At 39.9% G+C, this 16,261-nt stretch overlaps 1 protein-coding gene across 4 annotated transcripts; it reads right to left on the bottom strand.

The window, feature by feature from the left end:
- Window positions 1-1,966: 1,966 nt before the first annotated feature.
- Window positions 1,967-15,890, bottom strand: pou2f2b (POU class 2 homeobox 2b). 4 transcript variants are annotated; one of them, XM_081388328.1, is made up of 17 exons: window positions 15,734-15,883; window positions 11,511-11,576; window positions 11,128-11,162; window positions 10,982-11,041; window positions 10,319-10,417; window positions 9,898-10,146; window positions 9,624-9,723; window positions 9,264-9,355; window positions 8,027-8,164; window positions 7,788-7,929; window positions 7,401-7,549; window positions 6,823-7,014; window positions 6,288-6,336; window positions 6,051-6,189; window positions 5,838-5,900; window positions 4,525-4,598; window positions 3,051-4,308 (listed from the first exon to the last, which is right to left on the bottom strand). In XM_081388328.1, the coding sequence occupies exons 1-17, from the start codon at window positions 15,786-15,788 to the stop codon at window positions 4,007-4,009; spliced, it is 2,004 nt and encodes a 667-aa protein (XP_081244454.1). In that variant the 5' UTR covers window positions 15,789-15,883; the 3' UTR covers window positions 3,051-4,006. The 4 variants fall into 4 exon arrangements, with proteins under 4 accessions (XP_081244451.1, XP_081244453.1, XP_081244452.1 ...); XM_081388325.1 differs by lacking the exon at window positions 4,525-4,598 and having other exon boundaries at window positions 1,967-4,308; window positions 15,734-15,886; XM_081388327.1 differs by lacking the exons at window positions 4,525-4,598; window positions 9,898-10,146 and having other exon boundaries at window positions 1,967-4,308; window positions 15,734-15,886.
- Between the last annotated feature and the right edge of the window lie 371 nt (window positions 15,891-16,261).

Genomic DNA, 16,261 nt, shown 5'->3' with positions numbered 1-16,261 from the left:
AGGGGTCCCAAGGGACGAGGGAGAGTGAACATGGCAGAGCATCAATCTTATAATTAAGTTCTTTGAGTGCTTTCATCTTCATCCCTGGAGTCAGTTGCATAAACTGACTAGTTTAGCCCAATTTATACTTCTGCATAGAGTGTACGCAGGAGGTACGGCGTAGCCTACACATAGTCGTGTACCCTACGCCGTACCCTAACGCGCACATCCCCAAAAATGTAGGCTAACTACACATCGCCACGTCGCAGACGCAAGATCTGTGACTGGTCGGCTTGGTAGCATCGCGTTTCCTCCTATGCATTTCTGCGCCGCCATTTTTAAGTTCAGTGAAGAATATGGCGAACATGGACATTGACCAAGTGAGCGAGCGATTAATTGAAGAGGTGCGAAAATACAGGCATCTGTATTACTCATCTTCAGCCGAATACAAACACTGCCAGATGGCAGCGAATTCGTGGAGAGAGATTTCCTCCAACGTTGTTTTGGAGGTAGCGGAATGTATGAAGCGATGGAAGAACTCCAGGGACAAGTACGTTCGCCTCCGTAAAAAACTCGCCACAAGGAGTGGGGACCCAGGTGGGAAAAAAGTCCCGCCGTTTATTTATTTCTGTCTTGGCGGGCACCCCATGTGAAACACCGGGTTAACACAGAAGTATAAATGCTCATGACGGTGTCGGCTATGTGCCTAGCCTACGACATACACTCGACGCAGAAGCATAAATTGGCCGTTAGTCTTTACATTTTTCTCTTTAAGACTGTTCATAACTTTCTTTAAGTCAGTTACATAAAAATGTAGATTGGTCTAATTTGATACCGAACAGTAAGACTGATTACCCCTAACTTAACTGCTAGTTGGTCATATTAGTTCTTAAGACACAGTCTTAACATAATGGCTATGTTTATACAACTGGCCCCTGCTGATCTTTCATCTAAACATTCCCTGGCCAATCCGAACACACGTCTCTGGCCCCTACAGACGGATGGAGCCCGCTTCTCCGTTTTAAAACATTCATTTATTTGGTTTGTTGTTAAGAGAGTGAGGTATATGAGGAACTATCTCTCTTCTACACCTCCATAGCCAGGAGACAGAACAACAGACACGCTAAAAAATAAATACAAAAAGCAGGAATAGAAGTAGGACAAAGAGGAGGAGTGAGGCAGAGAGGAAGATGGAGCACTGATACATTTCCGCTATCATACAATACATACATTTTGCTGTATTTTCTCTCCAGGAACCCCAAATGCCCCCATCTTTTCTCTCCTAAAGTTTTTGGTTTTGTAGCTGTTTAAAGCTTTCAGGTCAAGGCTCACAGCAGCACTGCGCTCAACGCCGTCACACACACACACACACACACACACACACACGCACACACGGTAGCCATCACGACAGTAACCATAGCAACACGATCGGTAACATCAGCAGTGGTGAGACAGGTACTGTACGTTCATACACAATGCAGGTTCCTACAGAACCGTATCCCTTCTGAGCCATGGCAGTGCGTGCTTTTACTCTGGAAGGTTACTTCAGCGTTGAATGAATACTACCGAAACATTTGAGCAGAAGAACCACAGTGCTGCTTTTTCCCCTGATAGGTTTCCCTCCACAGGCTCTGTCCAGTAAGGAACAGCTAAGAGGTCGAGAAGACAAGTGTCTGCCCCTACACTGTCGATTAGTGGCCGGTCCATTCGGACCGACGGTTGCATTTGTCGATGGATTTGGTTTGAAAGGTCGCCTTGGCAAAGGAAGTTTACATTTGAATACAATCTGGTGCCTCAAACACACCCACTACAAAACAGCATTTGGAATATATTAAATAAATAATAATAATAATATTAATAATAATAAAAAAGGTCTGTTAAGAAAATTCACAAACGAGCAAGAGGAGGATAAATAACCAAATCAATTTCTTTAAAACGGGGATGGAAGAAAACAGAAAAACCCAAAAGAGAGATAGTGTGAATTTTTGGTCTAAGTAAATATCAACATTTTTTTTTATCTTTTCACATTGTTTTCTTCCATACATAAGCAATTAGTAAGCATTATAACATAGATCATTTACTACAAAATCTAGAGAAGCACTAACTGACCCATTCGGACTATACAGTAACGTAGAGAACTGAGTTCTGATGTATCTATCCATCGTTGAACCTGCAGCGCTCACCGACTACAGGTTTCAGCACGATATAAATACAACGGTAAGGTGGATGAGAGCATGTGAATAGTTGTGTATGGGATATTTGGTTCTCTTTAAAGCTTGTTTATACTTGACTTTGGTTCTTTGGATGTACTTGAGCGTGTTTATCCTGGTTTCTTGTCTGTTGAACTGATTTCACAGTATTGTTTCAACCACCTGATTAGAGTCTCTAACACAACTAGATAGGAACAAGTAAGGAACGTAAAAAATGAGCTTTCCGCAAATACGTGAATTCCTTTTTCCCAAATGAAAGCACACAAATCTACACACACAGCTGAGAAAAGCCCCACAAAACAGACAGACAGAACGAAAGAAACAACCCTCCCAACCCCCAAACGAACCCGAAACATCTTCATCTTCAGATGAGTCCAGTGAGGTCATCAAAGATCCCGCCACCCAGGACCAGAAAGAGTTTGAATGACAGGAGGCGGAGCCAGATCCCTTGCTACACGGTTCTGGGTGACCTCGGTCCAGAGATGCATGAAGGGATGCCGTTTTTTTCTGTACAGTGACTCATTTTGCTCCTCGATTCGTTTTTGGCTTGGTTTGTTTTTGGTTTTCCTTTCTGGGAAGTTTGGCTGGCTGTGAAGTTTCACTTCATTTTTTGGCTTGTAGAAGAAGCAGAGAGGATAGGAGCCCTTTCACCGCTACAGATCCCACACCATGCTGTCTTACCAGAGCGGCCTTGTCAAGGTTTGGGTCCCCGATCTCTTTCTGCATCATGTGAATGATGAACTGATCATGTATGAATGAATCGCTTTGGTATTCAAAAGGGACAAAGTGAGTGAGGGAAGCATGCAAGCACTTAATTATTAAGAGAGAAATGAGAGTATTTACACTTAGAGCAGTGAAAGCTAGAGAGAGGAGCTTGGTCTCACTTTTATTACACTTTACGACATTCATGTCATTGGACAAACAAGTGCATCAAGCTATGCAGTGCTAATATGATGAACATCAAAGACCAAACACCCAATTCTCTCTATACGCTCGTTAAGACGTAATGATGATGGTAATAAAACATTGATGTACTGAAACATTTAATAAAGACAGATGGAAAATCTGCTACTTCTGTGAAAAAAACATAGACTAGAACGAGGAAGAACCAGAGAAACACAAGAGCGTTTGAGCTCGACTTGCTCATCTTTTATGCTGAAACATTGAATCATAGAAACCGTGAAAGAAAACGGTATGATTTAATGGAAAATGAGATGAAGAGCTCAGAGATGGCTGGATTGTTGTCACTGGGTCTGGTCCTGGACGGTTGGCTATTTACAGGTCCTTTGGATAAAGCTTTTCCATCCGTATTTTTTGGTGTTTGTTTTTGGTATTTGAGATTTTGGTATGCTTGTATTTCTTTGTCATAGTGAGTCTCTCAAAGTTCCTTTATACTTTTTGGTATTCAGTATTCCACGTTTTCTTAAAAGAGTTGTTCTACAACACAGTAAAGTTTGTACTTTTTGTTGTTTTTGGTGCTCAAGGATCTCTTTTTGTCCTCTTGTCTCACTTCACTACTCACATAGTTTTTTCTTCTCCTTTAATTTACGTATTTGGCTGTGTCCCGCTAAGCCTCATGGTGTTTTTTTGGTTTCATTTTCCCTCTTCTCTTCTTCCTTCCTCCTTCAACTCTGTCTCTCCATCTCTCCCCTCTTCTACTCTTGTGTATTTTTGGCATCAGTAGAGTGGGAGAGCGGAAGAGAGAGAGTATGAACGAGAGCAAACGAAAGAGAGCGAGGGGATCAAGAGTTGCTTTGGTTGACAGGTAAGGTTTCACCTCCTCCTTCTCCTCCATTTGTGATTGGACTTGGGCAACATCACTCGATTTTAGACCCTCCGATCGAGTGCGGGCTGTGCAGCAATTCACCGGAAGAGCAGGAAGAGACGGGGCTCGAGCAAGGGGAGGGACTCATGCCGCCTGCGACAGGAAACGAGGTTTTGCCAACAGCTGAACCGCCCAATCCCATGCCGGGGCCTGATGCCATGGGCAACAAAGAGGAGTGGTTGAGGAAGAGGGAAGAGGTAAGACCTGCTCCTTGGGCCCCAGAACCACCAATTAACACCTTGCTGCTGCCTTCAAGACTGGAAATGGGCAGCTGGCCACCACTGGCTGCTAGAGCTGTGAAAGAGACGCAGTGTTACTCACAAACATCAACAACAATAATATGTGACACCATAAACAGGATGCACTAGTGCCATGTGAACATATGAACAATGGGAGCAAAGAAGAATAGGAGTGGTAGGACAAACACTCAAACAGAGAGGACAAAGTAACATGACTGACATGAGGTGGCAAAGTCATCAGTGTCTTTCTCGCCCTTCCTTTCGCACAAACCTTGAATAGTAGCAAGTGGGTTGCTGCCAAGTAGAGCTTGGTTCATTCCTGTGTTAATGCTCCTCATCGTATTCCTGAGTCACACAAACAAATAACCATCCCACAAAACACACAGAAAGAAACGGAAAACAGAAAGGAATGAAGGGAAAAAGAGAAAACATTTCGAAGCATAGTTAAGAGCTGGAAAAACAGTGCAAGAAGACAAATCTTTGCAGAATAAACATGGCTTTTCTTGTAATACAATGCAGGTCGCATACCAGCAGAACTCAGTGACGCACGCATCAGTCCGTAACAACCCGTACACTAAGATAGTAGTGGGATTTTACTAAATCTTTTGAATAAATATGAAAATCTCTGAACAAATATGCAAAACATACTAGCACTTTGTGTACTGAGTGGATACTAAAATCAAAATATATAAATATAATTTTTTGTAGTAGTAAAACAACTATTTATAATTAATATTTTTTAATGTAATATATTAAATTGATAACTATTTAAATAAAGGAATGTTTACTTTACAACAAGGTAAGGCCTATATTTGCACTACTATTCAAAAGTTTGGGGTCAGTAATTTTTTTTTTAAGAAATGAATGCTTTTGTAAAGCAAATGATCAAAAGTGAAAGTAAAGATTAAAAAAAATGTATTACATTTTTACATTGTATATTTCTATAAAATAAATGCTGTTCTCTTGAACATTATATTTCACTGTAATTTGCTAAAATCGTGATATTGTGACAACACTGGTGCTCTGAATGCACTGTGTGTATGTTGTCATAAATGGTCAAGTCAATATCAAAAACAAAGCCAATTTACCAGAATTGACCCTATGCCCTAATCCACATTTCCCTATACTTGGCAATGACAAATGTTATGTGAATGTGTGTTTATTTGATATGTGTGTGTGTGTGTGTGTGTGTGTGTGTGTGTGTGTGTGTGTGTGTGTGTGTGTGTGTGTGTGTGTGTGTGTTTGTGTGTGTTTGTGTGTGTACATGTTTTTCTATCCCGGTGGGGACTTCAACCTGAATGCACACAGACTCATGGGGACCTAAATTGAGGTCCCCATGGGTACACAAGCTTATAAATCATACAGAATGAGTTTTTTTTGGAAATGTAAAAATGCAGAAAGTTTTCTATGATGGGTAGGTTTAGGGGTAGGGTTAGTGTGAGGAGATAGAATATACAGTTTGTGCAGTATAAAAACCATTCAGCCAAGTCTATGGAGAGTCCCCACAAAGATATTGAACCAGATTCAACCAGATGTGTGTGTGTGTGTGTGTGTAAGAACACAGACTCTGCTGGTTGTATTCACCTCAAACTTGCAGCAAAGTCAGTGATGTAGTTAGAAACGTCACCATTCTTTTTATGCCATGAACTGCGGATAACAAAACCACACACAAAAATACATTTGCACACACACAAACACTGCAGGTACCTATATTTGCTGAGCCAGAGGGAGTAAAAGGTGATGAGTAAGTGTGTGTGTGTGTGTGTGTGTGTGAACATGAGAGAGAAATCAACTCACCCTGTGTTCAGACTTAGCGTACTGTGAGTTGGAGGGGCGGGGCTGGCATCACCACGTGAAGGCGGGGTTACAGGTGATGAGGCGGAGCTTAAGGTGGGCCCGCTTGAGGTCAAAGGGCAAACTGATGACATGGTGGTCACTGACAGAAGTAAATAGTAACAGAAAGAACATCCATCATATATATACTAAACGATTATATTTGTCTATGATCAGCAGATGTCCACTTGTGCACCCTACCTGGTGTGCTGAGACTGCTCACTGTCTGGGATAGTCCCTGACTGGACATCTGTAAGGAAGATGTGGATATGATGTCACAGGTCAAAAGGGAAACATGATGGACAGAGAGTATTGAAGGGTGAAAAAGAGGAAAAGGAGAGAGGCCGGTGTCAAACACTGGAAGGCTTGTGCTCTGTTTGTAGATGCTACTCAGTTATACAAAACCTCAATTACAGAGAAAAATACTGAGTTAGTGAATACATGCAATTTTGTCCAAAAAAACATGTGTAAGTAACAGAGGTTCAATCCTCCTATAGTATTACAACAATGACAGTGAACTAGTTGCATAAATTGGCTATGAAGGAATGGATTACGATTATTCCACATTAAAATGCAAAGCAATGCAGGACGGGTGAAACCACATTCAGGAATGAATGGATGAGCCATTATGGGAATGATTATTATCAACTGTTCATGCAGGAGAAACTAGTCGAGTGTTGTGGCACAGGGTCATTTGAGATGGGGGTATGAGCCAAGGGAGCAAGCCAGGTCGTACCATGTGTGGGCTGTAGCAGGGGGGTTTGTGCGAGGTGGGCTGGGGTTGGCTGGGCAAGGGAGGGGTGGCACTGGAGGGGTTAATACGTTTCTCTTTCTGTCGGCGGTTGCAGAACCAGACGCGGATCACCTCCTTCTCCATGCTGAGCTTCTCTGAGATGAGCAGGATCTCCTCTGAGGTAGGCTTCTGGTTCTGAATGCAGAAAACACAACCGATTCAGAGGTTTCAGATGGGATTATTTGAGGACATTCATTTCGAAAGTGTACATGAATGTTTATTTGGTTATACTCTACCGTTTAAAAGTTTGGGGTCAGTGTTATATATATATATATATATATATATATATAAATATTAGAAATGAATACAAAAAAAGATTTCTGAAGGATCATGTGACACTGAAGACTGGAGTAATGGCTGCTAAAAATTCAGCTTTGCCGTCACAGGAATAAATGGCATTTTAGATAAATAATTATTATATTTTCTACTGCTTTGGTGAGCATATGAGACTTCTTAAAAAAAAATCATATTTTGAACGGTAGTTTATGTTGTGCAATGGTTTCGTAATCACGTGTTCTGACCGTGATGAAGCTGCGTTCCAGAGCGATGCGGACGTTGGTCTCAATGCTGGTGCGTTTCTTCCTGCGGCGGCCAGGCAGGCCCTCAAACCCCAGCGAGGGAGAGGAGAGAGCACTGGGACTCGGCAAGGTGCAGTCCATCGACATTGTTTCTGAGTAAACCAGTAACAAAAAGATATTTCAATTTTTCTGTTGATTCAACTGCAAAATGTTATATAAAACATTTTGTGGTTGACAGTCTATTTTTAAATTAAAGTAGCCAAAATGCCACTTAATCTGTAGTATTATTGTATGCGCAGGACATGCGTTCGAGACTGATAGAAACTTTTTGGATTGTGTATGATTAGATTGATAGCTGTTAAATCTGATGGAGCTCTTTGTGATGGTTACCTGCGTCATTCAGCCACTTCTCCAACAGAGGTTTGAGTTTGCACATGTTCTTGAAGCTGAGATTGAGCGCCTCAAATCGAGAGATGGTGGTCTGACTGAAATCATTCCCATAGAGTTTCCCCATGGCCATTCCCACATCACCCTGTAGAGGGAAACAGAGACCAAACATGACTTTACAAGGAAATACAAAATTTTCTCTGTCTGTGTGTGTGTGTGTGTGTGTGTGTGTGTGCGCGTACCTGTGTGAAGCCCAATTTGATCCTTCTCTGCTTGAAAGTGCGGGCAAATTGCTCCAGTTCCTCCAGGTCACTGGGCTCCTCAGGGTGAGATGTCACTTGCGTCACTGTGTTCACGCTGCTCTCTGCAACCTTTTCTCTCTGCCACGAACCAGACACACATCAAGACTCAAACATGAGAGAATAGCACAGAATATAGCGTTGTGCACATACACTACTGTTCAAAAGTTTGGGTTTGGTAAGATATTTGTATGGGGTGGGTAAGATGGTTTATGAAAGACGTCTTCAATGCTGACTAAAGGCCCTTGCACACTGAGTCTGAAATTCACGTCCGAAATTTTCGCACGTTAAAAAATAAATACGACCTCAAGTTATGTCAATCACGCTCGCACACTGCCTCCGAAACTTTCGTCCGTCAAAAAAAAATTCAGATTGGGTTCGATTTTCTGCGTTTTTTGCATCCGTAACAAGCATTTGAATGGTGTTATGGCTATTTAGAGACAGAATGATGGATACGAAAAATGCACGCGAAAATTTCGGATTCAGTGTGCATGGACCTGAAGGCTGCATTTATTTGATCAAAAAAACAGTAAAAACAGTAATATTGTGAAATATTATTGCAAAACTATTTTTATATACTTTAAAATGTTATTTATTAAGCTGAATTTTCAGCATCATTACTCCAGTCTTTAGAGTCACATGATCCTTCAGAAATCAAGAAACGTTTATTATTACAGTTAATAATATTAATACCTATTAATAAGTATGCTTAATATTTATGTAGAGCTGTGATTTATTTTCAGGATTCTTTGATGGATAGAAACTTTTGAACAATTAATGCATCCTGGCTGAATAAAAGTATTAAGTTATTATTTTATTTTTTTAAACTCTTACTGTCCCCAATCTTTTGAAGAGTTGTGCTTATTTTACTACAACTGTAATCCACACAAATTGACAAGTTTACAGACATTATTGGGTTTTTCTTGTTTAAAAAGGAACTGAAAATAATGACAATTCTTTTACAGTTACTTTATCAGTTATTTTATTCTGTTGACAACACTAATATTTGTAAAGGCATAATAAAAGCACTAATATATTTTTTTTCTATACTATGGAAGTCAATGGTTATCATCAACGGTTTGGTACCTATACTTGCAGAATAAAGAAGTTCAATCAGGTTTGTAACAACTTGAAAAATCTTTGCGATCATGTGATATGGGTCTTTCATTAGATGATGTACCTGTGCTTGAAGACTAAGTCTGGGTGGACCGGCCAGCAGGCTTCCTTGGTTTTGCTGAGGTAGTGGAATTAGATTTGGTGTTGATAGCAGCCCTGAAACATACACAACCATATGATTATATTTATTACCCATAAATGAAAATTGAATGACAACCACAGTTTATTAATCCAATCACTATGCCCAGGAAAAATGATAAAATAAAGTGATAATAATAAATTCTTGTCTATGTTTTGTTTTAACCAGCTGGATCATGACAACTGACATGCAACAAGTCTGGCTTTAAGTGAAGAGGGACAAATGACCTGACATAGGAAACGTATTTAGGACACAGCGTGAGAATACAAATAGTGAATGAGCTACCTTGCTGCCCTTGCTGCGCTTGTGGTAAAATAAACTGTGAAGGCAGAGTGTGTCCTGGAACGAGGACTAACTGCTGCAGCTGTAACAACTGCTGAATGTCCTGAAAGAGAGAAAAGAAACAGATGCTGAGAGGACATGATGGTTTCACTCTGATCTGAGGTGGTCTGAAGAGGGAATTCACTGAGAATAAGCAAATAAGATGCAGGATTTTGACAGTTTGGTGAATCTGTCCCTTGTATCACCTCAGGTGCTGCTCAGCACTGATTGGCTGTACCTGGGCAGTGAGCTGGATTGGCTGAGAAAGAGGGAGCTGGTGAGGAGGAGGTGGGACGGGGGTGGCGGTTTGTTCTTGTGTGCTCTGCGATTGGCCATGTGACTGCGGCTGAGCTGCCTGCTGATTGGCCTGCTGCTGGGCCTGCTGTTGATTGGCTGCGTGGGCCACATGTGACTGCTGCACAGCTGCAGCGAGGAGCTGCGCCTGCTGTAAGAGCAGCTGTTGCTGTGCAGGCAAAAGTGCAGTCAACTAGAGAGAGAGAGAGAGAAAGAGCAGCAGAGAAGGAAAATGAGGTGAAATTAAGAGTTAGAAAAGTGAATGAAAGAAAGCACATGTTAAGCAAGGCAAGCAAGCTCACGCAGGAACCCACACAGACACACATAAGCAGCACATGTAAAAAGTAAGAGTGTGTTTGTCTCACCCCTGCGAGCTGGCCACCCGTTAGCATCAGCTGTGTGTGGGAAAGGGCCGTCTGAGCGGGTGCAGCGGGAGACATCTCACCACAATCCTCCACCTTAGCCTGAGACAGAGACAGGGAAACATCAATGATGAATTCATGGGTTAAAAGAGACACGGGGAGTGGGGGTATTTAAATGAGGGTGACAAAGGGAGGATAATGAAATAATGAAAAGAGGTGGGTAAACTGTAAAAAAAAAAAAAAAACTGTAAAAACTAACTTTGGTTTCACTTTATTTTGACACTTCTGTTGACTATAAGTAACGCTGCATGTCTAGTAACTCTCATTAGAGTGTTGGTAGAGTATTAGTAGACTAGTAGGGTTAGAATAAGTTTGACTTGTATTTGCAAAGTTACTATAGTCAGTAGAATGTCTGTTGGGGAGCATCAAAATAAAGTTTTAGCAGATATTGAGCAGACAGTCTACTTATAGTCTAATGAGAGTTAGTTGCAAAGTTACTTATAGTCAACAGAATGTTCAAAAGGCACCATCAAAATAAAGTGTTACCCTAACTTTTAATCTAATTGTCTTCAGAACCGGTTTTAAATTGGCCATAACCCACGAACAAGAAAATGTGCTCACTTAAAACACTCAGTAATTCACATTCATTTACACACATCTACTCACTTTGTTGCCGCTACTCAGTGTGGGTGAAAGGGAGAAAGGGTTGATTTTCATCAGCTGAACCTGTTGGAGGGAAACACATTGAAAATATGATTCATTTTTTTAATGCTGTATTCAGATAAAAGATAACACTGGTACCAGTCACTTACCTGATTATTTGAATCTGAGCCATTTCTTTCTGAGTCTGAGAAACACAATAAGAGAAGGCAACGTATTAGTTCATTTGGTAAATGTAAGTTTAAGTTAGTTGGTTTGTTAAATTTAGTTAGTTTGACATTAGAAGACTTGGCTACAAACATAACAAGTATAATGTTACAACATTATAAGAGTTAACATATTGTTTGATTCATTTATATTGTTAAAAAATGTGTATGTATATTGTTAACATATAAAAATATGCTGCTAAAATACTTTTATCACACTTGTTATAGGGCCAGTGAAGATGTTATCAGGGCAAGTAAATATCTGAGCAGAAAAACCTTTTTTGTTGAGCCCTGTTTCAGACATACAGAAATATAATGTAGCTCTATACCTGTGCTCTCCATCGGAGAGTCTGCCGCTGGATTTTCAACCTCTACTGGCTTTGACATTCTGATATCTGGAAAAAAAAAGACAGAGAGTCATGAGATTTAGTCATGAAATTAGTCATGAGCTGATGCATTTCTTTTTAACACAAGAGTAATGAAATAATATTATATATTATTACATTTACTATTAGTTTTGATGATGATGATGATGAATGGAAGTTTAACAAACACAAGTATGTTATATTTGTAATAAACATTTTTTTGATGATTCCTTCATTCTCAAACAAGTGGAGACGTGATTAATCCAACAAACAACTATTACATCATCACCGCAGACGTATCACTTCAAATTTAACTGTAACCGAGCCAAATGGGACTGTCCCAGATCCTCAGCGGAGAGAAACAGAGTGTGCAAAGTTTACGTGTGTGCAATATATCTTTTAAGAATTCTAATTTAAAAAAAAATTGAGAGTTTTATGAAGTTCTGGTCTACATTGAAGCAGGTGGATTCACATACATATATTCTTCTAAGTCAGAACACACAACTGAACATGTGTGTATGTTTCTGATGCACTCAAGCCAATTCAGTTTATTTGTATGGCACTTTTTACAATACACATTGTCCAAAGGAGCTAAGCAGCATCAGAGGAAGCAAAATAAGAATCTCTCAAATAGACGTGCATAAACACACACACACACACACACACACACATGCTCACTCACACACAGAAACACTCACTTCCCTTTTGTGAAAAATGCAAATAAAGCCAACGACTGACTAATAATATCACCCACCTGCATATACCACTATCTCGTCCGATCCTCTTTATCTCAACACTCACATTTCACCCTTCATTTCTCACACTTTCAGACTTCCTTTCATCAATATTTCATTCCTGCCAACTACATGAATCAATGAGGCCTTTATCAGATACTGATAATTAATATCTGGCTCCTCCAGGGGGAAGTACAACTTAAAAATAATAATCCCAGTAATAATCCCAGAGAAAGATACACAGGAAACCAGTTTCACTTGTATCAGTTGTGTCACTCGTGTAAAAGCCACCAAAAAGCTGATGAATTGCCGACTTCCTCAGGCGATCAAATCCGTGGTCCAGCCACAGTGGTTGGTGAAAGGAAGTAAAAAGGAAGGAAAGCCCCACTTGAGGCCCGTCAGGGAGCGGGCCGTAGAGTTCAGGGTTTCCACAGAACGGCCTGTTGGTAAAATGGTGCTCTGATAGCTCAGGGTAAAAGTTTGAGAATATTTTCAGATTGCCTCACACAAGTTCTGACTATATTTAGTAAGATTCAGTTTCATAATTCATTTGAATGAAAAAAATAAAGGGTATTTTAAGCTGTCTAGAGGTCTTCAGAGAGGCATGTATTGTTAATTTAAAGCAAAAAGGTCAAAGAAATGTTTTTAATCATGGATTAATTTTAGCGAATCATCACAAACTTATTTGAGACCTTGCAGTCTATGATAGCTTATTTGATATACATTCACCACAACAGTTTTTAATGATCAGATCTAGAATTCAAATTTAGTCTTATATGAAGTGCATGTGCAGTTCATCATTCATATGAAGTTAATATGAAAAGAGTGCCTGATGGTTTTGGTGTTAATGTCTCACTTCCCTCTCTGTTTCCCCTCAGGCTGGGGCAAACACAACGTGTTAAACCAAACACTTACTGTCGGGCCAGCTATTAATAGTCTCACACACACAATTCAAAAAATGCTTTTCTTACTTAGTATTTTTGTCTGGTTTCCAGTCCAAATATCAAAAAATTCTTAAATCAAGATGCATTTACTAGATAAGTAAAATTAGATGAGATATTATGTCTTGTTTTCTGGAGGAATTAATCAAAATTAAGTGAGTTTTTGCTTAAAACAAGCAAAATTGTCTGTCCATGGGGTAAGTAAAATAATCGTAATATTCAAACAGAAACAAGATTATTTTTCTTACCTTATGGACAGATAATTTAGCTTGTTTTAAGCAAAAACTCACTTAATTTTGATTTATTTCCCCAGAAAACAAGACATAATCTCTTATGGCATTTTACTACTTCAGTAAATGCATCTTGATTTTTTTTTTTTTTTTGGGATATTTGGACTGGAAACAAGACAAAAATACTAAGTAAGAAAAGCATTTTTTTGCAGTGTACACACACACACACACACACACACACACACACACACACGCTTGAATGTAATTGCCCCTATCATATACAGTCTTTATACAGTAGCTGACACACACAGATCTTTTTCTTACTATTTTCCAAACTTCTCCATTTCATAACTTCTGTATTACAAAGATCTCTATTTTTATTATAAAACTGAAATAAATACGCTTACACTGCTTGCACATACTGGAAATTGATACCAAGCTAATAGTGTTTTACATGATTTTCAACTATACTTAAAGACGAAGATGCCACATGCAAAGAAGAAGAGCTATCTTGTGACAATAACTGGGGCAATCTCAAATCTCCATCACTGTATGCATTTAGATACAAATTAATAATATAAAGGTATCTGAGTTCCAGTCTTCTGACTGCTGATTTCTGGTCTGTTTGAAAGGTCAGATAATCAGTAATGATAATGCAAGATTTCTTTAGGAACATGATACTGGTTTCAAGCTGGCCAACATGCTGGACACTTCACAGCAAGTGAAGGCAACAATCCTTAAAGAAGCATCCTAACGGCTTCTCATAACCTGTTTTAGTGTAGTGCGTATAGTTTTGCACACAATAGAGTGCACTATACTCATAGTGGTCCGCTAGTATACCAGTCCCCTTCAATATTAAAGGAAAAAGTTCCAGTACTATGTGCAAATGAGGTAAAGTGTCGGTTGGGATCTGGGAGGAAGGGGGGAAACCCCATGAAGAACTTCACACTGGGTTTCCCAGCGGTTTCCTCGCACTTCCAGGCAACAAATATGATTTCATCAACTCTTCAGTACTTAAAGTGCTTATTTTCCTGATGGATCAGCAATTTTTTTTAAATTAAAAATAGATATACATAATGGTAGCCTAATAACCTGAAGATTTTACGCACATAATACCACAAATCGGAGTTGATGTAAAGCACTTAAAAGCTAGATTTCAGAAGAGGAAAAACTATTTTTTGTGTATCTGGTATTAAAATATATATTTTTTAACAATATTAACAATTGTGCCTTTGAAATGAATGCAGAGATATGTAAATTATTCTGAGGATTGCATTATCAGAGGAACACCAGTTAATAAGCAGTGCTTGGTAAAAATCAGATCATTGACCAGTTCTCACATTTTACTCAATTACAAATGCTACAATGAGAGTTTTAGATTGCATAGTTTAAAAATGCCCACTAAACCTCACTGTGGCAACAAGAGACTCGCGAGAAAAGCCACAGAGTTCAGTATATGTCATTACTCAAAAAACAAAACAAACCTTGGATCTGCCAAAAAGCTAAACGTTATATATGTTGTGCAAATTTAATACTGGCCACACTTTAAAAAAACACCATCCTCACAGTGAAGAGGGCGGTGGAAGCGTCATGCTGTGGCACTGGGCATCTTAAAGTAGATGGAAAAATAAATGGCACAAAAAACAGAGAAATACAGCACAAAAATCGTATTCTGTCCGCTGAACTGAACTTTCAGCGGGACGATAATCGAACATGAAGGTGAATGTCCGACATTGGCCCAGATTTCAACTCATGTTCAAATGTTCATGTTCATAAACATCATCTGACTACCCGAAAAGCCTGAAGTCTGGGAACGTTCTTAGAAAAAGAGATTCACAATGGCTCCAAAAAGTATTTGAACACTGAAACCACGCATGCCAAATGTCTCACAGTCACATTTATAATAAAATGTTATTAATTTTTATAATAATTCAAATTGAATACAATTTTGGAAGAAAAAAAAAACCTCAAACTAAAAATATTTAATAAAACAATTTATACAAAATTTGTGCTTCGAAATAAAATAATCACAGATAATGCATCTGAATCCATTCGCAAAGCACTGTAAAATAAACTCCTCTATTTCACAGTCTGAAATTCAAGACATATATATATTTTGGAATTTCAGACTTTGTGTAACTTTGCATAGCACTTCCTTTCAGTTTCTACAAGCTGACCTTCTCGGTCTGATGGCCACAAACGTCCCTGCATTTCTAACGAATCCATCAATAAAACTCAGAAGAGACCAACCTGGCAACCACACAGATGCTCTGGACACATACCTGGCAACCACATATGGGAATAATCCATGGATGCAACAGGACCGGTCTTTGTCATGTTGATGAATATGTGTGCACTCGTTCAGTGAGGTCCTCTTCCTCTCTCACACATGCACACACTCGTTCTCTGTCTCACTCTCTCCGCTTCTCTTTGGCGGCCAAGGAGGAGGAACAAACTGATAACAAGTGGGGGGGAACTCTCCACTCCTCCTTCTCTCCTCCCTCCGTCACCTCCTCTCTCTACGCTGTACCCACCCACACCTCCGCCCCCTCCTTGCCCACTTCCTGACCCCGAGAGAGCAAGAACGGAGCGGGTCAGAGCAGACACGCCACATTCGCATTTAACAATACAATGCATTTTAAACTCGTGAGTGTGTTACAGGTCGTATCATCGGGCGAATTTATGTGACGGTCGCTTCTGGAGGATAAAGATCTGAGGAAGGCGGGCAGGATGCCGAGCGAGCGAAGGAGGAAGTGGAGCGCTGTCGATCGGTGGGCTGAAGAGTGGGGTCAGGTGAATTGAGAGAGGAT

The sequence above is a fragment of the Scardinius erythrophthalmus genome, assembly GCF_964197995.2.
Source record: "Scardinius erythrophthalmus genome assembly, chromosome: 16".
In the NCBI taxonomy this organism is placed as follows: Eukaryota; Metazoa; Chordata; class Actinopteri; order Cypriniformes; family Leuciscidae; genus Scardinius; species Scardinius erythrophthalmus.
Note: the sequence above shows the minus strand (reverse complement) of the source record. Positions and strands in the feature narration are given on the sequence as shown.